The sequence below is a fragment of the Macrobrachium rosenbergii genome, chromosome 41 (genome assembly GCF_040412425.1).
Source record: "Macrobrachium rosenbergii isolate ZJJX-2024 chromosome 41, ASM4041242v1, whole genome shotgun sequence".
NCBI classification, from domain to species: domain Eukaryota; kingdom Metazoa; phylum Arthropoda; class Malacostraca; order Decapoda; family Palaemonidae; genus Macrobrachium; species Macrobrachium rosenbergii.
In genome coordinates, this window is record NC_089781.1 from 35,675,154 (window position 1) to 35,699,664 (window position 24,511).

The 24,511-nt window shown below is 36.5% G+C and overlaps 1 protein-coding gene across 5 annotated transcripts in view; it reads left to right on the forward strand.

The window, feature by feature from the left end:
• The window catches only part of LOC136826797 (ecdysone-induced protein 78C-like), a 454,270-nt gene extending 434,613 nt beyond the window's left edge, over positions 1–19,657 (forward strand). For 3 of the 5 annotated variants that reach the window (XM_067084232.1, XM_067084233.1, XM_067084230.1), the window contains 8 exons: positions 7,007–7,146; positions 10,891–11,032; positions 11,533–11,741; positions 12,551–12,698; positions 12,807–12,970; positions 13,569–13,748; positions 14,966–15,170; positions 15,359–19,657. In XM_067084232.1, coding sequence (XP_066940333.1) covers positions 7,007–7,146; positions 10,891–11,032; positions 11,533–11,741; positions 12,551–12,698; positions 12,807–12,970; positions 13,569–13,748; positions 14,966–15,157 — 1,175 coding nt within the window. In that variant the 3' untranslated portion in view covers positions 15,158–15,170; positions 15,359–19,657. The remainder of the gene's footprint in view (positions 1–7,006; positions 7,147–10,890; positions 11,033–11,532; positions 11,742–12,550; positions 12,699–12,806; positions 12,971–13,568; positions 13,749–14,965; positions 15,171–15,358) is intronic. The other 2 variants (XM_067084235.1, XM_067084231.1) reach the window with 1 other exon arrangement.
• The last annotated feature ends 4,854 nt before the right edge of the window (positions 19,658–24,511 follow it).

The following is a 24,511-nucleotide window of genomic DNA, read 5'->3' on the forward strand; positions in this document are numbered from 1 at the left end:
TTGCTTTGCTTTTCAATATGCACTTTTCCCGTAAATATTGCAGCCGTAGAGATGTGTTTATATTTCCCTTGAATATTTGTATACCAGTTCATCCGTATCTGCTCTTGATGTCATTAAGGAATTTTTTTTTAATATAGGGAAGAAAGAAGAGTTCATTAACCTCTTCGTCCTGGAATTTCCATTACTTTAAAAGTAACCCTTCGGAAATATGGTGTTTCTAGCTTCATCTGAGCTTATTGTTTATTTGTTCCCTTACCCTCTTTTCTTTCCTTGGTCTAATGCAGTGATTCTTAAACTGGGGGGCGCGCCCCCCTAGGGGGATGCCAGAAGCTTCCAAGGGGGCGCAAGCAGAGTTGCCAGATGGTGCCTATTATTTTTTTTATTTGTGATGATAATTACAAAATTGCCAAAAACGTTATCACTGCTTCCATATATTTTCTAATTATAATCTCAAAACATGCCAAAAATTCAAAATATAAATCAATTTTAATTTCAAATCTTGTTTATGAATTGCCTTTTATTGTTATGATAAATATAATAGCATACAAATAGACAACATATTGTTTATAGATTATAGTTGGCAAAAATTTCAGGGATAGGGGGCCGTGGGATCTATACATTATGCAAAGGGGGCGCAAGGCAAAAAAAGTTTAAGAACCATTGGTCTAATGGATGCTTTGCACCTCACCCCCTGATCGTGGATGGGGTGCGGAAATATCCAGCTCATGTATGTGGGACCCCATCTCCTCTGGATTTCTTGTTTCGCGCTTAGTCTTCAAGCGCTTATATTCTCAATACTCAAAAATGAGTCTTTTTCTAAGAATGATGAGCGTCTTTATCAGTCTTACACCTTTCTTGGATCTAACGTGTAGAACTCTTTGGCTTCCTAAGTGTTACCAGGGTTATAACTTTCTTTTCACCCCAGCAGACATTTTACAATTATGTACCTTCATCCTTCCCAAACCTGGCAAGATGGAGACAGGTTCGTGTCTTGTTTTATAAGCAAATTTGTTTTATTATAAAAAATGGGGAAAAGGCACGTTAAAACGAAGAATGGCAGCTGGCTACAATTCCTTCAACGATGAAAATAATGTTCTTCCGTCGGTCTGCTGAGAATTTATCCATTACAATTTCTACATTATATAAAGGTGTTGACGTACATATACTGTGCATTCGGAAAATCTCCGTGATTTACCAAGATTCCGGCTATGCCTTATTGTTGTATGAATGTCACTGGAAGGTATATTAAAAGAATTCAGGCATCCTGGGCAGTGGAAAAAAGAAAAGGATATTTACCAGACGAACAGCAACAAATCGTTCTTTCTCCAGTCTAATAACCCCGAGAAGCCTTACTAAATATAAATACTAGTCTTAAACCTCTCACATTCCAGCACCGTTAGCATCGAGAGAGAGAGAGAGAGAGAGAGAGAGAGAGAGAGAGAGAGAGAGAGAGAGAGAGAGAGAGAGAGTTCTCCCTGGGTACAGACAAGATGAAGTTTATATGTCTGGACTAACCCCGTTACCTCAGACTTAATTTTCGATTAATCTCCAACTAAATATTAAACGCCATTATGTCATATTCACGTTGATTTTATGTGTTCTAGATAATTTTTTTTTTTACTTGTGCCCTTCCAGTGTTGGCGAATCTTTCTTCTTTCGACACTTTAATTCAGAGCTGTTTCCTGCAATATAACCTTTTTCTTTGTCAGTCTTGTGTATTTCCATGTTCGGAACTGGTTTTGATAACATTTTATCTTAGTTGATTCATGGTACCATGAATACCAAGGCTATCTTTTGATTCTTGTCAGCTTATCTAAAGATGTTTTCGTATTCTTTATAATCACTCAGTTCAAGTTTTTCTCCTTTTTGTCACTTTTTTATGCCAAATTACTTCAAAAGTTATTTAAAGCGTTTATTTATTAACTCTACGGTTTATGCACTGCATGTTTCGTTTTTTTTTTTATATGTGTGTTTTTTTTTTTATTACCTGACATTTTTTAGGATCACATTCTCATAGTTCTTTGACTATTAAAATAAAGGTATCGAGGCCTTGACTGTAAAGTCAACATGCCTAATCTAATTTTTAGATGCTCTTCATATTAAAAAGGCTTGGTGGCCGATTGCTGACTGCAGGTATTAGAATCTAAGTTCAGTAAATGCTATTATTATTGCTGTTGTTGCTGCTGATATCATTATAATGCAATACGAACAATCTTTCATATACAACAAATTTAAAAAGCTATAGACGTGCAAAGCAAATTTCCACAGAATACGTGCTCTTGTAAGAACAAGAAAATAACAAATAAATGTAATGTAGGCTAACAAAATTAATTTTTACACACAAAACCAAGAACACAAGTCAGAAAATTCAAAGCAATGGCACACGATGCTCAAGTACCACAGCAGTATCATTTAAAGGGCAAACAACCTGTACTTGAATCAGACGTGATCTTTTACTAACTTCACGTGTTGTTTAATATCACACCAGCAGATATTTTATATCTTGACCATTTTACTTCTAAAAAAGAAACTTAGCTTGTAAAAAAATGGAATAAAATGATGCTGTTAAACTTTAACATTATAATTCTGTACAGTTCAACTTTTAGTGCATGGTATGTTGGCATATTTGCAATAGGGCAGTTACACTGTCCGTCATTCACATTTACAGTGTTAATACGGATACAAACTCGATACTAGTCGACTTAGCGATCGTACAAGATTCGACCGCTGGCGGCTGGAAACCTGTTTCAAGAACTAGTATTCAATTATTTGTGACTAACATGTGGAATACTTGCTGAGTTTTCGAGTCTCCCGAAGCTGTACTGTCGCCGTTATTTCCGCCTCGGGTTCAACCAACATCCATTCGTTAGCCTTCAGCGATATGAATGTAGAAGTATTTTTTGACTATCTAAATTTTTTCCAGGACTTTTATCGATCAGACTGTATATCAAAATTTAGAATTTAGCGTAGGTTGCGTATCATCAGCTAAAAACAGTTTTATCATTGAATACTGCAGTGAGACAGCTTTTGTTTGCCTTTTATTTATTTTGTCCATAACGCCGGCATTCAGCAGAGACTTATTAAACAGGAGATGACTCGTGGGCGGCGTTCCATCAATCTCGACCACTACAGAAGAAAATGTCCGCTCGTCCGCTCTATCGCCTCTTCTGTGGCTGACAGAGCAACCAGGTAAAGGTCACCAAGGTTGATGATATGTTGCAATCCGTTTTCGGAATTAATTGTGCAATGAACCCGTGAAAGTGTCTTCGCTGTTCAAACAACAGCAAAAGTCATCTGTAAAGTAAATATCAGTTTCAGGAAACTATTTGCCGTTGTGTGTTTAGCATCAAACTCTTTTCAATATTGTTTGTAAATTAGTAACGCTTTCTTTTTATGATTTCGACAATGACGCACTTTCCACAGACTAAATTTTTGCTGCGTTCCCTTGCAATGCATCTAAAATGTCAGCAAACACCAGCTTTCTTAAGAGGAAGTATTTTTAATCCTCCGATACCCAAATCAAGTACAAGTCGCTATCAACAGTTATGTTATTAATCTCTCACAAATAACTATGACAAAGCGTGTAACGGACGCCATGAAATGTATTGCGTGTATACACAGCGTGTTTCCTAGTTTTTTTTTTTTTTTTTTTAGATAACAAATACAAAAGCAGCGAATAGCGTCAAGCAAAGCCCAGGAATGTATGATCTTCGTTCGAGACAGTTATGTTGTTCGTCAACAGTGTAACAAGCATCGGGTTTCTTGCACAACAATTCTTTCCCTTGACAAGAGGGCAACAGCTCCTGTTCTCCCCGTGGTGTTGTCTCTTGGCCATCATCTGCATAAAGTTCAGTGCCTGCTGGCAGGTGCCTTCCTTGCCTTAGGAAGGGTTACAGTCGGTGAAGAGGCTTCCTTTTCCGACTGTGAGGTGGCGCTGCTGCTGGTCGTCATTCTGCTACATTATTTGGAAAAAATGTCGATCGCTTAGAGCCATGACGTGACATAGCCATGGTAGATGAGTAACAGTTTTTTTCTTCTCTACTTCCAGTCAATCACAAAAATGTTACCGATTACATAAACTGAGTATTGGTCATGACATGTGTCATGAGTGTTTTTCATTTCAAGTTTGGTGTTGTCTGGGATCCAGTCAGAGTTGGATTGATAAGTTGAAAATACTGATACCAAAAATTCTTATTTGACCTGCCTATCCTACAGCAAGGAAATCTGACGAACTGTAGGCAATTAGACATAACGAGCATGCGCATGTGTGTGTGTGTGTGTGTGTGTGTTTGTGCATGTACCATGTCCAACATTACTGTTTAAGTCTCAGGCACGAGAATGGTTATTACCTACGTTCTAAATTGATGGGCGAAATGTAACCTTCCTAATTTTTTAAACAATTTAACTTGTATACTTTTATTTTTGTTCATATCATGAGTGTCATGAGAGTCTGAGTGCATGTAGGTGAACAGAGAGAGAGAGATCTGGTTATGTAGTCATCTGAAAGAGGGAAAATGTTTGTTAGATTCAAATGGCCTTTTGCCAACTAGGGCTCTTGCTTGCAGAGCAAGCCGTAACAAAGCGAGAGGACAGGCATCAGGAAAGAAAATAAAGGTCACGAATTTCAATGTACGCCATTTACAAAGAAATCGGCATTAGAGAGCGATCAGAACGGACTGAGATCGAGAGAGAACGGGCTTCTGCGCCGGCAAAGCATCGCAGCGCAGCGCAAATGATGAGGCTTTAGCGTGGATGCTGAGACGGCTGTAGAAGCTATGAAAGCTTTTAGCAGTGATTTACGAAGCCACGAAACTGGGGAACGCCAAGTGTTTTTCTCATTTTAACGACCATTTTTTGACCAAAATGATTTTCCTTGTAGCTGAGTATCTGACGTTTGATTGCGAACGGTCTCTCTCATTGTTCATAAAGTTTCTCTTTATGATCCAAGAAAATCAGTATGTTAGCTTGCCGGGCATTCCATAATGATTCGTGTTTACGTTTTAGTTCGTATGTATATGTGCTTCATTTCATTGTCTGGATCGAAGTAAAACCAATTGAAATTTTACGTTCTGGATTGTGGAGAGGAACTTGAACTTGACTGGAGTGTTCATTACGTGAGCTGGTATTACAACCACAAAGATCACTGCCACTGCCACTGTAAGACAAGATCATTTCTTCTTACATAGGCACTGAACTTAGAAAACACGAAAACGCATGAGGATTTCGGTACGTGCATCAGGTGGAGAGGATGCTCGGGTACTTATACGACCTAGAGTAATTCCTTGGAATGAAGTCTTCTTATTTCACTGAGCACTGAGACCGTTACATAATTAAAAGAGGAAAAAGGTCTTTGCTTTCATCCTCCGTCACGTTTAAGAAGCTCGCTCAACCAACTGAAAATACTTTGGTGGTCATAAGCCATGTGACTTGTTGAAAGGGGTCTATGCTAAGGAAAGGACATTTCACCGTCTTCGTCAGTATCCCCTGGTGGGGTTTCCTGTCTGTATTCTATTTAGGCTACACGCTTAATTTTGTCTCGGGGTCAGCCGCCTTGAATCTTGACCAGCAATCTGATTTAGGTCCCGAGCATTTTATGTTGACTAGCAAAGGCCTTGCATGGGATACAATGGTTTGCCAATGAGCTCCCTTGTCAAGGGAATATTAAACTATTTTTGTCCTTATGATTGTCTATATCAGAGGGTTCTTTAAATACTTGCAATAAAAAAATACTCGGTTAAACGACAGTCTGACTCATCAACTCATCCTTTTAGGCCATTCAATTTGCTGTTGAATAATTCATTTTTGAATCAAAGTAGAGAGAGAGGGAGGAGAGAGTTAACGGCATGTACAACCACACCATCGAGATCCCCATCATGTGCAGGGCAGCCCGGGACGCAACCCGGCGGAAGATGCCCCCAGACCCAAGCGGACGGTGGAGACCATTGTATTCTAATGCCTTTTCAATATGAGACGGAAGAAAAAAAAAAAAAAAAATTTTTGACCGTTTGCTGGAAATTCGTAAGCTGCAGTGCGAGAAAGACTGCCCTTTGACCGATGGGAAGTGAAAAATGGAAAAGTAACGAGGAGACTAGGAGTTCAAAATAATAAGCGCTGTATTGAAGATAACTTTTTGCCCTTCAAAAATTAGAAAACCGTAATTAAAGTTCGATATGTTGCTGTTTCAGATAGTTAAAATGAGTTTACCATTATTTTTGTAACGTTATGGGAGCTAGAATGGGCCCAGTCACTATAGAAAATCAGAGAGAAAGAGAAGAGTTTAGGGACAACAAAAGAGCAAAAACTTGGGGTAAGACCTCTTGTTATCTTTGTGACCTGAGTTTGGTATCTCGCTCAAGGATATACCTTTGACACGTTAGGTGACTCCCATAAAAAATACAGTTGATTCTTATACATTTTCTTAGAGCGCTGGAGTCTTGTAGGTGAAGAAAGTGATCGATAATGGACAAAGATGCTGTTTATAAGATATGATCCTGAACTGTAATCTTAGACTTGCTCGTGATTTGATATTTCTTTGGCAAAAGTCACAAAATGAAAAAACTGTAAAATGAAGTAGATTTTAGAAGTAACAAAAACCTTCCTTACAATAACTGTTAAGACAAAAAAGAATGCTTACTGCGTTGCGAGTGAGTGTGCCATGTAGAATATTATTTAATCAAATTTCTTGGGTTTCATAAAATATCACTATCTGAAAACTCAGCGTCTGGTCGCTGAGTTTCTCGCAAAATCTTTGACCTCATATAAATGTGACTTCAAAGAAATGAGGACCATTGGTCTGTTACCAAAGGCGTACATACATCGTATTAATGAAAAAATATATTGCATATTTTCAACTAACAACCATTTACTTATACGCGCACATACCTATGTATTAAACATTAAAATTGGCATCATTTGATATCTGTAAACATTGCAATGATGCAAATCAAAATAGGAGAAATATTCCAATAAGACATTATATCATTTTTGCTTCCTGTTTCCTTTACAGAGCAGAGTTACCAAGCGGCAGACAGTACTCCGACACCGACTACTGCCACACCTACGAACAAGAACTTCGTCCCTTGCAAAGTGTGCGGGGACAAGGCCTCAGGCTATCACTACGGTGTCACCTCGTGCGAAGGATGCAAGGTAAGCAGCCGCTGCGGCCGCAGTATTTCGACTTCTGTTTCTTTTTTTCATTATTTGCTGTTTAAAAACTTTAGGATGCAAAAATGGAAAGTGTAATACTTATTTGTTTTTACAAGATAAAACTCATGTCTTTAAACTGACCCAGTTTTTGTTTCAAATTTGCTGATACTCAGCTGAGATTTTTGTATAACAAACGAGATCTCACGAGCTGTATTTTAATAGATGGTTGTCATTTTTTCCAGGATTTTCCCCATAAGGCTTCTTGCCATTTTTTTTTATCTGAAACCCATTCCCCTAAAACCATTAGTTTCCCTTACGTTATTCCATCTCATTTGCTTTTAGAGAACTCGCTTAAATGTCTCCAGCTAACTGCTACTCATATGAGCTGAAGCTTAACACTACATTGTTAAGACCGGATTTTAGCAATAAACATCGAAGGGTAAACAAGCAAAGGTAATGAAAGTGCCACCACTCCTCCTCAGAATAATGATTATCCCTAAATCGCTCGAGAAAAGTTGCTTGGACTGAGATTCTGTAGAATAAATCTGCATATTGTTTAGTTCATTAATTCCGTATCAATAGGTCATTATTTTAAAAGTACAGGAAATTTCACAAACAGAACCATAAAACCATGTATAATACATGAGCCTGACGTAATAATTTGACGATATTATATAACTTAAAAAAAAATTTACTTTTACTCTGCCTTTGGATGACTGCCATGTTCAGAGCTTTTATGATTTAGCAGTTTTACTTTTGACCTTCGTCATTCTCTTGACCTTCAAATTTCAGCTGTTTTAATTAGTTATACTCGGTAAGACCAGGGAATATTAGGTGTGTCCGTTCGCAGAGACTTGATTATCTATAAGAGCAGTTCCTTATTTATCGTTGCATTTACAATTGGTTCAAAACATGAATTGTCACCACACTCTGAATTTATACCTTATCTTCAGCTTTCACGTAGATTTAGTACTAAATCAGCATCAGGTAAATAAATAGGTTTCAGAGGCATGGAAGACGAAACAAGACGTGGCAAATAAAATGTATAAAGGTTATCAAATACAGTGTCTTAATCGAAATATCTAGGATAGTAAAGAATATGCTATTCCCTTTACTTCAAAAGATATATATATATATATATATATATATATATATATATATATATATATATATATATATATATATATATATATATATATATATATATATATATATATATATATACACACATATATATATATATATATATATGTATATATATATATATATATATATATATATATACATATATATATATACATACATACATACATATATATATATATATATATGTATATATATATATATATATATATATATATATATATATATATATATACATACATACATACATATATATATATGTATGTATGTATATATATACTTGTATATATATATATATGTATATATATATGTTTATATATATAGGCTTATATATATATATATATATATATATATATATATATATATATATATATATATATATATATAGTTTTAAAAAAATCGATCTTTGTATTTTTAACAATTATATGTCGATGGAGTTTTGTGAACTCTACTCCTCTAATAACGGCATACTGTCAACACAATATTGTCCACCTTTCCCTTTTAAAAGAGGAAGTCTTCATTTTTGCACGAATAAAATGTGTTTATATGCCAAAGCATTTGTCACAGCAACTGCTGGCAATGCTAAGCATTAATCCCTCAGGACACGCCATTATAACCGGAGGATAATCGAATCATGAAATACGCCCACGGAGCTATTGCAACGAGCTTTCGGTGTTCTAAAGCTAAAAAGTTGGTGCGAAAAACTTTGGTTTCGACTGACGTGTAATATTTTCTTTGTCGATTCTTTTTTCATGAAAAGCGTCTGCCTGATTAAAGAATTGAGCATTTGTCATTTTAAGCGATTTCTGTCATTTTGTGTCGTTTCATTGTTGCTTAGCATGTGGAAGTGTGGAGTAGAGTCGACTTGAAAGAAATGAAGTAATGAATATGGGATACCATGAATTTGTCTGAAGTCTTTACTTAATGGTACCAATTTCCTTTATTTTACATGCCCCGTAGGGCGTAGTACCGTCAGTGCACCTCATGCGGTGCACTGTAAGCATTACTTGAGGTTCTTTGCAGCGTGCCTTCGGCCCCTAGCTGCAGCCCCGTTCGTTCCTTTTACTGTACCTCCTTTCAGATTCTCTTTCTTCCATCTTACTTTCCACCCTCTTCTAACAATTGATTCATAGTGCAACTGCTTTGAGGTTTTCCTCCTGTTACTTAACCTTTCAAACTTTTTACTGTCAATTTCCGTTTCAAAGCTGAATGACCTCATAGGTCCCAGTGCTTGCCTTTTGGCCAATATCCTATATTCAATCCAATTTATTTGACGTGGGTCCGAGTCTTCAAGAAGGTTATCAATATTTGGTGGCTTCAGAAAGATATGTAATGTTAAATGAGTTCTTCGTCTAGATGAAGTCTTTGTCGTTCCTATCTAGTAAAAGAATAATTCAAACAGTTCATTAATAATACTACGAGATTTTTATGGGTTAAGGACTAATGGCTTGGCATTCACAAAATTTGCTTTGCATGCCACTACAGTCTCCCGAAAACATCACCTGCAAGTTCAGTGAAGCATGTGTGAAGGGAAATTCCTTTTACACGACTGTATAACTAATACATACTACATTAGAGCGAGGTTTCTATTAATATTTGTCGTGTTCAAAAATTCTTTTTTATTTTCTTATCAATGTTATTGTCATGATAATCATTGTTACTGTTTGATCGCTATCAAAAGTAGTGACAGCAATCTCTACGGATATTACAAACTCGCTCTCATTTCATTCTCAGTATCTCTTGCAACCGCTCTCGTTTCTTCAACTCGATTTCTGTCATGAAATCCGTCTTTCCACAGCTAAGTGTTGCATTACCACTCACTCACATCTGCTCGGCTCTCTCTCTCTCTCTCTCTCTCTCTTCGACATGTTGCTAATCTCTCTTTCCGACATGTTGCAGTCGTCAGTGATTTATGTTTCGTAAGCGTCGGAGTTAACGCTAGTACTTCTTTTTGTAAAAGCCAACATATTAACCTCATGTCTCGACTCATGGTAGATAACCGGAGCATGGAAGAATGAAAGGCTTTTCATCGACGTTCCATGATTTTCCCTCATATCTCTGTCCCCGTGGGATCTTTACTGACCTTGAATACGAAAAATGTACATGAGTCATGAATACCTGAAATGTCCATTAATCGTAAAACCCGCTTTCATACGATAGTCACCACAGAATTGAAGATATCAACGCTAAAAACGGTAAACAAGGTCAGGCAAACGCTAGGAACTGGGAGTACGCACTCCCAATCACACAGAACAGAAGGAAGCTAACACAAACGCAAAACAAGAGAGACGAAGCGGAAAACGCACGGCCGCGAGTTCGGCTGCGAATTAGACAATGGAAGAAGGGGTTGGCGCCAGGTCCCACCACTGACCCAGGTAGCGTTAGGATTTCGTTTTTCAGAGACGAGTCGAGAACAACCGAAGCTAGTTAGACGCGGAGTACTCTGTATAAGAAAGCTTAGGTTCGTATGTTAGGAAAAATACAAATTTCTTTTTAATTTGGTATTTTTCATATTTCACATACCCTGATCTTTGCCCATCAAAACCTGTGAGTCTGATGAATCTCGACTGACCCCGGTCTCTTCCTTTTTTTCTTTTTCAGGGTTTTTTCCGTCGCAGCATTCAGAAGCAAATAGAGTACAGATGTCTGCGAGACGGCAAGTGTCTGGTAATCAGACTCAATCGCAACCGGTGCCAGTACTGTCGATTTAAGAAGTGCCTAGCCGTTGGCATGTCTAGAGACTGTAAGTATAATAGTCATGTATTAGCAAAGCTCTTTTAAATTGTTATATGGTCTATAGCATCATATATGTTTATGTACATGGTTGTTTATAACTTATACCATAAGTAAAAGAAGCGGGAATGGGAAAAAATTATACTGCGATATCATTCAAATGAAGTAGCAGCAACAGAATATTTCTAATATTTTTTTATGTGAGCGTTTTGTACTTCGAGAATTCTTTACGTTGCATAGTGAGAGGTAAAGTAGAACCTGCCATGAGCATATCATGAGTCATTTCTAAGCATCTTTGATTCATGATTTTCACTTAGTACCCATTTTCTTCCCTCGAAATCTATTGCGAAACTCTGTAGACTAATTCCAATAACGAAATCTTCATTGCCGAGGCGCAACGGCGGGCAAACTGAACGTTGCTGGCCTCACTGGCTCCATGAGCGCAAGGGGGCCTACTGCAGTATATGCGTCTAACAGTCTAACTTGATCTCTCCTTTCCTCATTCTCGAGCAGCCGTAAGGTACGGTCGCGTACCCAAGAGGTCTCGAGAGCGCGAGGGCGAGATCCGCGGCGAAGGATCTGAGGTGATGGCCAGGGAGGTCGAGAACAAGCAGCTGGCCATCTACGATATCATCCTGACGATATCCCAGGCTCATCACGCCAATTGCGCTTACACTGAAGAGAAAACAAGAGCGCTCGTTAGGAAACCCATCATTTTCGTAAGTGTTCGTTTACTCTGTTTACTTTTTCACTTATAGGGCATCTAGTTGACGTGCCGTCTCTTGTGTTCAAAACCTTCATTCTTAACTTTTCATTCTTATATTTTGGTTTTCACACACACACACACAACACACACACACACACATAATATATATATATATATATATATATATATATATATATATATATATATATATATATATATATATATATATATATATATATATATATATATATATATATATACAGTACTGTATATTTATTGTGTGTGTGTATTACAGAATGAGAAGTATTTAATTTACTGGTTCTGCAGATGGGGAACCTGAAAAGTTTGTGGTTTTGATTCAAATTGTCCTGATTACTGATTTTGCATGGCTGTGATTTTTCCCGTCTTCCTGTTGTTGTAAGAAGGTAAATTGCTTTCACGTTGGATCTATTTTTCCTTCTGAGATGTTTCCTTTGGCGGAACTTCCTATTCTTGTAATTGTTCTTTTTAATTCTAAACTCTGGGTAATTTTTTTCAGAAATGATTCCTAAAAGATAATTTCAAAATTTTGTATGATCAGTCATACTGGATGTTGATCTTTTTCATGAGAAAGAAAGTCGCGTGATTCCTCTTAAATATAGGCACTCTGACCTTATACAATAGTTCAGTAATGCAGCATTTTTGTTATAAAGATAAATATATTTATCTTGATATATCTCTACGGAAAAAGTCTTACCAGTTCAACATCGTTAGCTAAGAAGTAGGTTGACATTCTTTACTCGAACCCCAATAATGATCTACTTTTTGTTTTCTTCAAACCAGAATTCTTCAGAGGTCAACAGCGACCCAGAAGCCGCTACTTCCACCATGGACGCCTTAGAGCAACAGAAAATCACTATGTGGCAAAGTTTCGCTGTCTTCATGACCCCTTCCATACAACGGGTGGTGGAGTTCGCCAAGAGAGTTCCAGGTACTGAACGTGGAAAATCTGTTTTAGTCTTAGTCACTTCACACTGTGCAGCAAATCGTATTATTGGAACTTTGTCACAGGTTAGGTAATATACGAACTCTCTTGCAGGTTTCTCAGACTTGACGCAAGATGACCAGCTAATACTGATCAAAGTTGGATTCTTCGAGTTATGGTTAACACAGATCAGTAGAATGGTCAGCTCACTCGACAATACCCTGACCTTTAGCGATGGGTCTTACGTCACGAGGTCACACATGGAGATGATGTTTGACGTGAGTAGCAGTGCAACCTTTCTGCCTATGTGAGAATCGTATTTGGTTATTTAAAGGAGATTTTTTTCAGTCAAACTATTTTTTTCTTCATTTCTTGAATACTGACTTTTCGACTGACAGTCTGTAAACTTTCAAATTTGAACGGATGCATATTAAAGTGTTGACTTATCCGAAGTGTGTTTGAAAAAGTAACTTGATGCAGCGAAAAAGAATGGAAATTTATAACACAGATTGGGTGCGGGTGTAAGTAAATACTGATTGGTCCGATAAAACACTTGAGAAGAAATTAAACAAATTCCAATGAATATTTTCAAAAAGTATATTCCATTCCATACAGAAATGTTAAGAACAGAATGTATGACTTGGTAATTCCGGCCTTTCATGAAAATGTAAAATGCTGTCGTACAGAAACTATGAGCTTTTTGAAATTAATTGTTAACTCTCTTCATTAAAAACAATGATTACAAGCATGCAATAATTTGTGTCAGATTGACCCCAGAGAAAAGTGCATTCAAACAACCCAAGACCCAGTCTGATTGATGAATAGTAATCTTACAATACGAGAAAATTAATCCAGATCCTTCTCATTTATGAACAGCATGATTTCGTCTCCACGGTGTTCAACTTCGCACTAACGTTGAATAATCTAAACTTGAATGACACCGAGCTGGCACTCTTCACAGCAGTGGTGCTGCTGACAGCAGACAGACCTGGCATCACCGATGGCAAGATCATTGAGCAGCAGCAAGATAAGATTATAGAAGCTCTCAGGGTACAGGTAAGTTCTCTCCAAGGCAGAAAGATGGCTTTCAACTTTGTTGATGCATAATGAAATACCAAACACCTATTAATTGTTGGACTCGATTTCGCTGTCATGATGTAGAAACTGCTTTGTTTCATTTTTTTTTTTTTATTTATTGCGAGAGTTCCTCTTCTCTTTTGATGTGGAATATTCTGCCTATATTTTTCATAACAGGAATAAAACTGACTCGGCTAAGTGCAATGTTCCTTGCTGTCGAATACCTTTAATTCTCGCTATTTCATTTGTTTTAAGGTAAAAATATTTTTGATTGTAATAAGAAGACGCTGTCGTTATTCTAGTTTGATCTAACTGATTGATGCAGTCACATGCAGTTTCCACATTTTTCGTAAATAGGAAGGTTTTAATTATAAAAGCCTCAGTAAACTACACATGGACATGTATTTGTAATAGCCTTAATGACCTCCTAACTTCTCGATTTCTTCACACTGCCTGGATACTCTTGTCACTGCAAGGACTTGAATCTGGAATGAATTATCGAATGAAGAAGGCATTCGAACTCGTTCATATTGGGCTGGAGTGAGGAATGGCCTATTACTTTTTTCGTAGCTGAGTGCGTTAGCTTAACCTCACTAAAATCTTATGTGCCCAAGTCTGATTTCCTAACCGGAAGTTGGGGTATCTTCACTTGATCCTCCTTTCAGATTAAAAGATCTTGCGCTGATAACCGCGTCCAGGCAGTGTGAAGAAGTCGAGAAGTTATGACAATAACAAATAAATACATATGTAACTGATAAAAATGACGAGCACATTCTGTATTTGTAAAGACACTCGTATGCATATGCTTATCTGTGACGTTCATATAGATACTTAAATACATGGTATTAGTTTTATACATTAACCACAACTGGCAACCTAAAAATAGTTGTATATATTTTTAATTTATTTACATATGTATGTAGTATGTATGAATGTAATCAATACAAGCACAGACACATGTTATCAAATTCTGGAAGTTGTCGGAAAAACTAATTTGGTTAAGTAAGATTAACTGATTACGTAAGCGTGAAACAGTTTGATTACGTTACATAGCTTTCTAATTACCATCAGACAATTTAACACTCTTCAGAATGTTTCAGCGAGGAATTAGAAGCAAAATGTAGTTATTCAGAGATTGAGTGGCGACCTCAGTATGCCCTAAATAACGAGTGTTCCCTTTATTTTTTTTTCTTTAGGTGGGAAGGAACCACGCAAGTGAAACGCACCTCTTCCCAAACGTGGTGATGAAAATGCCAGAACTTCGTCAGATTGGAGCTAAGCATCATGAACACTTGAACTGGTTTCGCTCAAATTGGTCAAGACTCAAACTTCCCCCTCTGTTTGCTGAAATCTTCGATATTCCAAAATGTGAAGAGGATCTTTTATGAGCGGTTTGCTTAGGTGGGTTCAGTATTTTAAAAGCATGCCTTATTTCATTCAAAGATGAAACGTTTTAGCCCTGAATTGGTTGAAAACTAAACAATGATTCAGTGCTGGATTATATAACAGTGCAAATACCGGTAAGAAGTATTTTGCGCTCTTGAAAACTTGGTTGTACCTTATAGCTTGACTTTATTCTGTTTTCACAGGTAAATAATTATGGTGGTAGTGTCATAGACCCCCTGTTCCGGTGGACCAAGAGTGTGATAGATTCAGCCCTCCCTGTGTGTGTGTATGTGTGGAGCCCCAGTCTTATCTCAGCACCACATGGCCAATGCAGACCACAACAAACACTCAGTACCACAGTCACGCTGATCTTCAGAGGACTTCCCGCAGGGCAGATGTTGGAAAAGCTGACAAAAGTTGTGAGGAATTTTCACCAGGAAAAGCTCAGCTGGTCTAAGCCCACTTTCACGTCGGTGCAGTTTGCTTTGGGGTCTTCAGGACAATTTTTTCTTGCGAAATATGAAGCCAGTGTGCGCACACAAGTCCTTCCTTAAACAATTTACTGAAGAGCAATGAAACTTGATGTGAAGAGGTGAAAGATAAAATAGCTAAGAGTGTAGGTGGACAATTATATGATACCTTTGTGCACTTCATGTACAGTACTGCAGGTCATCTTGCAAATGATCAATGGTTCTCAGAGAAATATAGAGGCCTTTGAAGAAACTGTATATTTTAATCATCGTTTTCCCAATAATGATGAAGGTGCTCAAAGGCTGTCCACAAAATGTTGAAGAACCTGTGCTCTATTGCAGAGCTGTTTTGTAAGAAACTGGCTTCCATTGCCAAGGGATTATAAATAGTGCAGCTGTTGATAATGGGTTATGGCGACATTTGCGACAGTAGAGGTTAAAATTCTTTTGTACATAAAACATTGAATATGTTTAATACTTACGGGACCTGATAGTCGAGCGTGTTGGACTGAGAAGCAATTACCCACTGCCATGTTGCATCAAGGCCACATGTCCCTGGTAGGAGGCACCATTTGACCTACATGACGAGTGTTACCAATATTTATTTATCCTATTGTGTTCTTGGTGGCGTCTAGTGGTAATCTAGACACCAAGACAAGTGGCATGAACAGTGTCCAAAAAACCAAACACTGATAGAGAATTGAGCTAGTCGGAGTTGAAGCTTCAGTTTCCCCACCAGATGCATTAGAATAGAGTAACTCTGATGAGGTATACAAATTTGGATGTTGTTGTTTATCTCATTTCGTTTTCCAATACCAAAAAAATCACATTGGATTACCATTGTACCCTATTTGTTTGATGCATAATGAGGTATGATAAATTATCATTTACACCACACCAAATCACCACTGCTGAATTGTTGATTGTTGCCTGTATAGTAAACCTCTGATCAAGCGATGTTTCAGAAGTTTCTTAAAAGGATGAAGGAGGAAGAAGAAGCTGTACTAGGTGTTTAGTAACTTTAGTGGAAGAGCACAATAGCATACTTCAGGACTGCTGCCACGGCTGCCGATGTTATTTGTGATGTTGATAGTGTAGCGCCCCTTGCAGCGATGCACTGTTGCCAGCTCTTAGTTTAGAATCATCCGCAGTCAGTTTTTCAGTCGTTTAGTTGCGGCATGTCGCATGTGTTGGATCACAACTCCAAGAATTTCTCTTTAGTTTAGGACACTTATTGGAGCCTGAATAAAACTTTCATACTCAGTTTGTTTACCCAAGGTAACCATCTCACAATGTTAGATCACAGTTTCTACACGGGAAGCATCATGCAAGTTCTTCCTCATTGTGGTCTGACCACTTGTAAAGCACAAATAAAGTATCTACAAATGTAAACCCTCCCCCACAGTATACCACTAAACCAGTACCACCATGTTATGTGTTCCTGGTTGCATTATACTCCCTGCAGGGATTGACTTGCATTTTGCTTCTCTGTATTGACAGTGATGTTGTTTAGCATTTTTACACAATGTAAGGTTGAAATTTTGTTGATGAATCAGACTAGCAGCTAGTCCAGTCATTAGATTCCAAAAAAATAAAACATGAAATAGAAGCTACATTACACTGACCTGCAAAGTTGAGATTACAAAGCAAAAATCTTTTAAAGATTAATACTCTATAGATGCACAGATAGAGAACTACTCTGAATCTAGACATGGTACATTATAATACTTGTAGGTGAATACAGTATCCTCCAAGTAACAGTGACATTTTGAAAACAGGTGCCCTATTATTCGAATGGTACATGAAGCGAGAGACTTCGTTTCCATTCCAGAGAGAGAGGAAGTACTGCTTCAGTACTGTGGACTGATTTATAATGCCTGAAAGTGGTTCTTGAGCACTACTTTAGTGATGCGTTATGTCCTTCAAGCGTTTTGTTGTCTTCTTTTGGATATGATGCCATATGTGTAATGAAACAGGGAAACCTCAGTGTTAGCCTAGTACTTAAATACGAGTTTGACTCCACAGATAGAATACTTACACATGTGACATTATGTACTGTTGGCAGAAAGCGTCACCACCGATACCTTGAAGTGTACTTTATTCTCAATTTTCCATGAATATACTGATTCTTTCAGTACCGTTGTGTCGATTAAAAGCAAGGATTTTGCAGTGTAAACATTGTACAGTTTCATCCAGAATATTGTCAGGATGTATTATTTTATTAAGAACAAATAAATGGGTATAAAGTATGAGGCCGGCTACATTACTAATCAACTAGTTTTATCTCCCATTTTGAAACCAGTCAGACGGTTTTGAGTTATTTTCGCTTCTGTTGTCATGTCTATATTGGTCTATGAATGGCTATCTGCAAATCAAAATGTGAGACAGAATTAGATGAGCAGTCATGAAGACGACTCATACACTACCAGAGAGGTTTAGTGCTGTTAAGTGCCAGCGTGTTGTTATAAAGAGTCAGAGCCTGTCATCTGGGTTCCCATCTGAAATGGTGTTTTTCGCTGGCAGCTGGAGACATCCAGTTTAGGTGCCACATGCACGCTTCTAAGGGGTGAAGGATTCCAACCTACGTTCGTTTTGTTTTTTGTTTTTAGCTCACACTGGTTCCATTTCACCATCTTTATCCAGGAAATTCGTTTCATTACATCTGAATTCTGCTTACTGGGCCATAACCAGTCTTTACTTGAGTCGCACTGAGACAGTATCTCGCCTGGATTATTAAAAAAAATCATTTTTGATTAGGGGTGAGTGTGAGCTCAGTGCTGAGATGTAAACTGCCTCTTTTTGTTGTTTTTTTTTCATTATTATTTTAGGGGGATGGTGGAAATTAATGTTGAATTCAGTGGTATCATTTATTTCCTTATTCGAGCCCTATAAGATATAAAACATTTATGACCAAGTAACTTTAGGCTGCTATTGAAGGACTTCTGTCATTGGTTACACTCCATGATATTCCGCAAAGTAGTGAGTGAATCACTGAAATTTCACAGTATTTTCCGCTATAGTGTCAAGTAATTCTCTAAAAATGGAATGGTCACCATATTGATAAGCATACGAAAGAAAAGTTGATTCCCGTCTTCAGTCATGAAGAAAGAATCATTGGTGAAATCAATTGAATTGCAGTAAGATAACCAATGGCAAGATGCCTTATGTGAAAAGTATCCAAAAGGGATTGTAACATATTCAGTTTTCTGAAGGATTGGGACAATGAAATGAATAAATGATTATACTGAATCCAGGGGTTTTGACAGGTGTAAATTGTGTGCATTTGCTTCATTAGCAAGTGCAATGGGCATTAAACCTTAATGGCATTACAAAGAGGCATTGTGAAGGATGAAATAGGGACGTTGCAATTTTTCTTTCCTTTGGAGTAGCTCAAGAGGAATATAAATATATGATTAGTTGTTAATGTTGTTACCACATGTATATATAAACGACCCCCTCCCCCTCAATAGGTCCCTATCCGAGAGCCCTCCGCCGTCTTCACTTTCATTTTTTTATTTTATTTCTTCTTTTGGAAGAGAGGTGCGATCTTGAGACCCCCGTTCTTGTCCATGCAATGGATGCCACGGGAATTTCACCTCTAAGGCTAAAGAGTGACAAGAATGCTTTCGACTGAGAAAAAGTACCACCCGTAGCCTATCTATGGAGCTTTCTAAATGGCATGCGTTCGCCTACAGTAACAAGATTTTAGTGACGAGCTTCTTAGATTGAGTATTCAGAGCCTCTAGTTCTTAGATTCAGAAATGACAAGAGTAAATCGAGAAGAATTTTCAATCTCATTTGATTTGGTCCATTTAACGCTCGAGTCGATACTTCAATTATTATTCAAGGCTACTCAAGAAGCAGAAATTTCTCCAGATAGTGGACGCAGCCATAATTTTTGTTATTGTTGAAGAAAAAACAGATTTCTCACTCGCTGAAATTGTTTTTCTTTTTATATAATTTCGGAGCCTTTGTATCCTTCTAAGCAATGTGAAGACCTAAGTTATATTTTAATAAATAGATATAATCAGAGTGTGCTGTTTTTATCCTTTTTTAGCATCCTTATAATCCTGTCTAACTTTTTATGTCTACAATATGGTAGCTTTCATTATTTATGTAATGTGCTCGAATGATTTTGTTGGTGCTTTACTTTAATAATGCGTATATTGTCAAGAATAGGTCAAGCAGACACAGATGGATGTATCGTATTAACTTTACAAAATCTAAAAATGAAAAAGAAAGAGTCGATTTGTTAATTTGTCACATAATTTTACTTAACAAGAACACTGACGCGCCGTTCAAAAAACTTTTAGAAATCTATAAGCCACGGAATCTAAGTGCTACGGATACCCACCCATGTTCCTTCCAGAAAATCTCCTTTTGACCAACAAGTCACTAAATAGTAGGAAAGTTGTACCTTTGTTAGTAGTTTAAAGGACTTCTACCTGCTTCACACGCCATATAATGGAAAGAATGAGGCAAGTATCATCCACAAGTGAAAGTAATGCTTTTATCTTGTCATTTTAGGTGCAGGTTAGACAGAATATTTATAATCATAAACAAACAGAATTATCACATTCAAAAGCAAATTACAATAAAAATGCAATTAGATCCGATATTAAAAGAGCAGGGATATTCTAGCAACCATTGCCAAAAAGAATGAACAGATTGTAGTCTAAGAATCTAAAAATAAATTGAATTTTTTTTATTTAAAGAGTGCACCTGATGCCTTATTTTCTAAAAGTAAATGTCTTCGCGGAGCCTGCTTTGAAATTCACTGGGTAAGATGTAAAATAAGTGATTATTACTACTTAGACGAAATCTAATTTCAGTGCAAGAAAGGAATCTGATTAAACATTCTACCAAATTTAAAAGGCAAAAATATTCACCGGGACGGCACTTCTTTTTAAGAAAGAAATCACTCATATATCTTAGTTGGCTAGACACAGCCGAGGTTTACATCTCATCTTTTAATAGATTCAATACCTTGCCTCATTTAACGGGCTGCTTTCGGGCAAGGGCCCATGCTGGCATCAGGCCAGTTTACTCTCAGCCTACCACCGAGTTCATGCATACCTCTTATAAGACACGATCTTTCCAAAGATTGAACTGAGAAAGTACAAAGTGAGTGACAGCTTCCCAAGTTGGTAAGAAAGCTCTTTTGACAACTGAAGAATCAAGAGTATTCAGCAGGAACTTATTAAAGAATAGTAAAGTGAAATCGAATGAAAGCTGGCATTATTGATGGAAGCATTTATTTCTAAGAATACACCAGTGAGTTTTATCTGATTAAATTTCTAAACACTAATAACTATAAGGAAAACAATCAAACAACAACTCTCGGTGTTTTTTTTATATAATAGAATTTTTTTTCCGACAACTTTCATTACCATTACTACGGTAGATTTTGAGTACACATGATCGCCGTCATTTCTCGTTCTCAAATCAGTCACTTTTTTGTAAGTAACATTTGAAGGTAATCAAAAATTAAATCATTTAATATTTAGGATTAATAAAAGCCCCAAGGGACATGTATAGAAAATATTCTTGTTACTTACAAGTGGAAAATTTAATTTAAAAAAAGAACCACAATTTTCAACAGCAAATCGTAAGACCAGTTGGTCTACTTTATAACCAATTGCCACGGAAACAGTGATAGTAAAATAGAAAAAAAGCAGACCAATCAACAAAAACTATGGCGATATCATCATCAGCCATTTAGAGACAAGAGTTTTTCACGCCCAAATGCGTTACTTCAGAGGAACAATCAAACTTATGGGTTGCTGTTTGCCAATTCTCAAACAGCCACTTTTTTGTAAGTAACATTCGAAGGTAATCAAATATCAAATAATTTATTATGTAGGATTAATAAAAGCCCCAAAGAATATACTGTATATAAAAATAATTATTGTTACTTACAATTTTCAAATTTAATTCAAAAACCACAATTTTCAAAATCAAGTCATAAAACAAGTTGCTCCATTTTTTTAGCAGTTGTCATGGAAACCGATGTTTACAAACCAAAACCAAAGTAATAGTATGCACCAAGAACTATCAGCCAATTAGAGACGAGAATTTTTCCCAACAAAATGCATTACTTTAGAGGAACAACCTGACTTATGGGTTTCTGTTTGCCAGTTATCAAAACAGCCGCTTTTTTGAAGTAACATTCGGAAATAATGAAATATTAAAATCATTCAATATGAGGATTAATAAAAGTCCCAAAGTATATGTATAGAAAATAATTCTTTTCACTTGTAAGTTCCAAATTTAATTCCAAAAAAGGACCACAATTTCCAACAACAATCACAAAACTAGTTGTTCTACTTTGTTTTGACCTGTTGCCATGGAAACCAATGTTTACATATAGCAGAACCACAGCGGTAGTAAAATAGTAAACATCAGACTGGCCAATCACCAGCAAATTAGAAACAAGAATTTTTCCCACCAAAATGCATAACTCAAAAGGAACAAACCAACATATGGGTTGCTGTTTTCCAGTTCTCAAAACAGCCACTTTTCAGGTCAAATTTTATAAATTTTGAATTTTTGGTTTAAATGTGAAATAAACTACTGAATCAAGACTTATGGGTTACTATTTGTCAGTTCTTAAAACAGTCACTTTTTTGTATAACCTTCAAAGATGATAAAATATTAAATCATTTAATATGTATGTATAAAAAATAATTTGCTTTGCTTTTATAGTTTCCAAATTTAATTCCAAAAAAGGACCACAATTTTCAACAGCAAATCATAAAACTAGTTGTACTGCTTAGTTTTGACCAGTTGCCATGGAAACCGATGTTTACAAAGACCAAAACCAAAGTGATAGTAAAATTGTAAACATCAAAACGAACAATCACCAAGAACTATGGTGATATCATCATTGGCCAATTAGAGACAAGAATTTTTCTTACCAAAATGTGTTCCTTCAGAGGAACAAACAGACTTATGGGTTGCTTTTTGCCAGTTATCAAAGCAGCCACTTCTTCAGGTCAAATTTTACAACTTTTGAATTTTTGTTTTGAATGTGAAAAAGCTACTGGATCCAGACTTATGGGTTACTGTTTGCCAGTTCTCAGAACAGCCACTTTTTGAAAGTAACATTTGGAAATAATCAAATAATGTAATATGTAGGATTAATAAAAGTCCCAAACTATATGTGTAGAAAATAATCCTTTTTGCTTATAAATTCCAAATTTAATTCCAAAAAAGGACCACAATCTTCAATAACATTCACAAAACCAGTTGTTCTACTTTGTTTTGACCAGTTGCCATGGGAACCGATATTCACATACAGCAGAACCACAGTGGTAGTAAAATAGTAAACATCAAAGCAACCAATCACCAAGAGCTATGTTGATGTTATCATCAGCCAATAAGAGACAAGAATTTTCCCGCCAAAATGCGTTATTTCAGAGAAACGACCAGGTTTATGGGTTGCTGTCTGCCAGTTCTCAAAACAGCCATTTTTTCAGATCAAATTTCACAACTTTTGAATTTTTGGTTTAAATGTGGAACCAGGTTTATGGGTTGTTGTTTGCCAGTTCTCAAAACAGCCACTTTTTGTAAATAACGTTCGAAGATAATCAACTATTAAATATAGGTATATAAATAATTAAGTTCCAAACTTAATTCCAAAAAAAGGACCACAATAATTTCAACAGCAAATCATAAAACCATTTAGTTTGCTTTTTTCTGACCAGTTGGTATGGAAACCAATGTTTACATACAGTGGTAGTAAAATTGTAAACAGCAAAACGACCAGTCACCAAGAACTATGCTGATAACATTATCAGCCAATAAGAGACAAGAATTTTTCCCTGAGGAAAAATGCATTTCTTATGGTGAGGAACAACCATTTTTGGTTTAAATATGAAATAGCTTGCCAATCCAGACTTATGGTTGTTTGTTTTTCTGTATTCAAAACAGCCTCATTTTAAAAGTAACATTTAAAGATAATCAAATATTAAATGATTTCATATATATATTATTAATAAAAGCTCCAAAGGATATGTATGAAAACTAATTCTTTTTAATTACAAGTTCCAAGTTGAATTCTAAAAACTGACAACAATTTTCAACAGCAAATCATATAACCAGTTGTTTTGCTTTGTTTTGACCAATTGCCTTGGAAACCGGTGTTTACATATGGCAGAACCACAGTGGTAGTGAAATAGTAAACTTCAAAACGACAAATCACCAAGAACTATGGTGATATCATCATCAGCCAATTAGACAAGAGAATGTTTCCCGCTGAAATGTGTTACTTCAGAGGAACAACCATACTTGTGGGTTGCTGTTTTCCAGTTCTCAAACAGTTTTTCAAGCCAAATTTTTCAAATTCTGAATTTTTGGTTTAAACACTGGAACCAGACGTATGGGATACTGTTTGCATCTTCTCAAAAAAGCCATTTTTTTGTAAATAATGTTCGAAGATAATCAAATATTAAATAATTTAATATATAGGGTTAATAAATGCCCCAAAGGATATATATATGAAAGATCATTCTTTTTAATTATAAGTTCAAAATTTAATTCCAAAAAAAAGAAACAACTTTCAACAGCAAATCATAAAACCAGGTATTCTGCTTTGTTGTGACCAGTTGCCATGAAAGCCAATGTTTAAATATAGCAGAGCCACAGAGGTTGTAAAATAGTAAGCTTCAAAACCACCAGTCACCAAGAACTATAGTGATATTGTAGGGTCCCACACTGACCCACACACAATCCATCTTACCTGGCCAGCTAATCTCCTCACTATGAGCATCTCCGCATGCCAAGAACACGCATACAAGAAACACAGCAGATGTCCTTTGTACACATACTCGCCCTCATATTATTTCTATATTAAATGTATCATTCTTAACTCAAGTATTACAATTT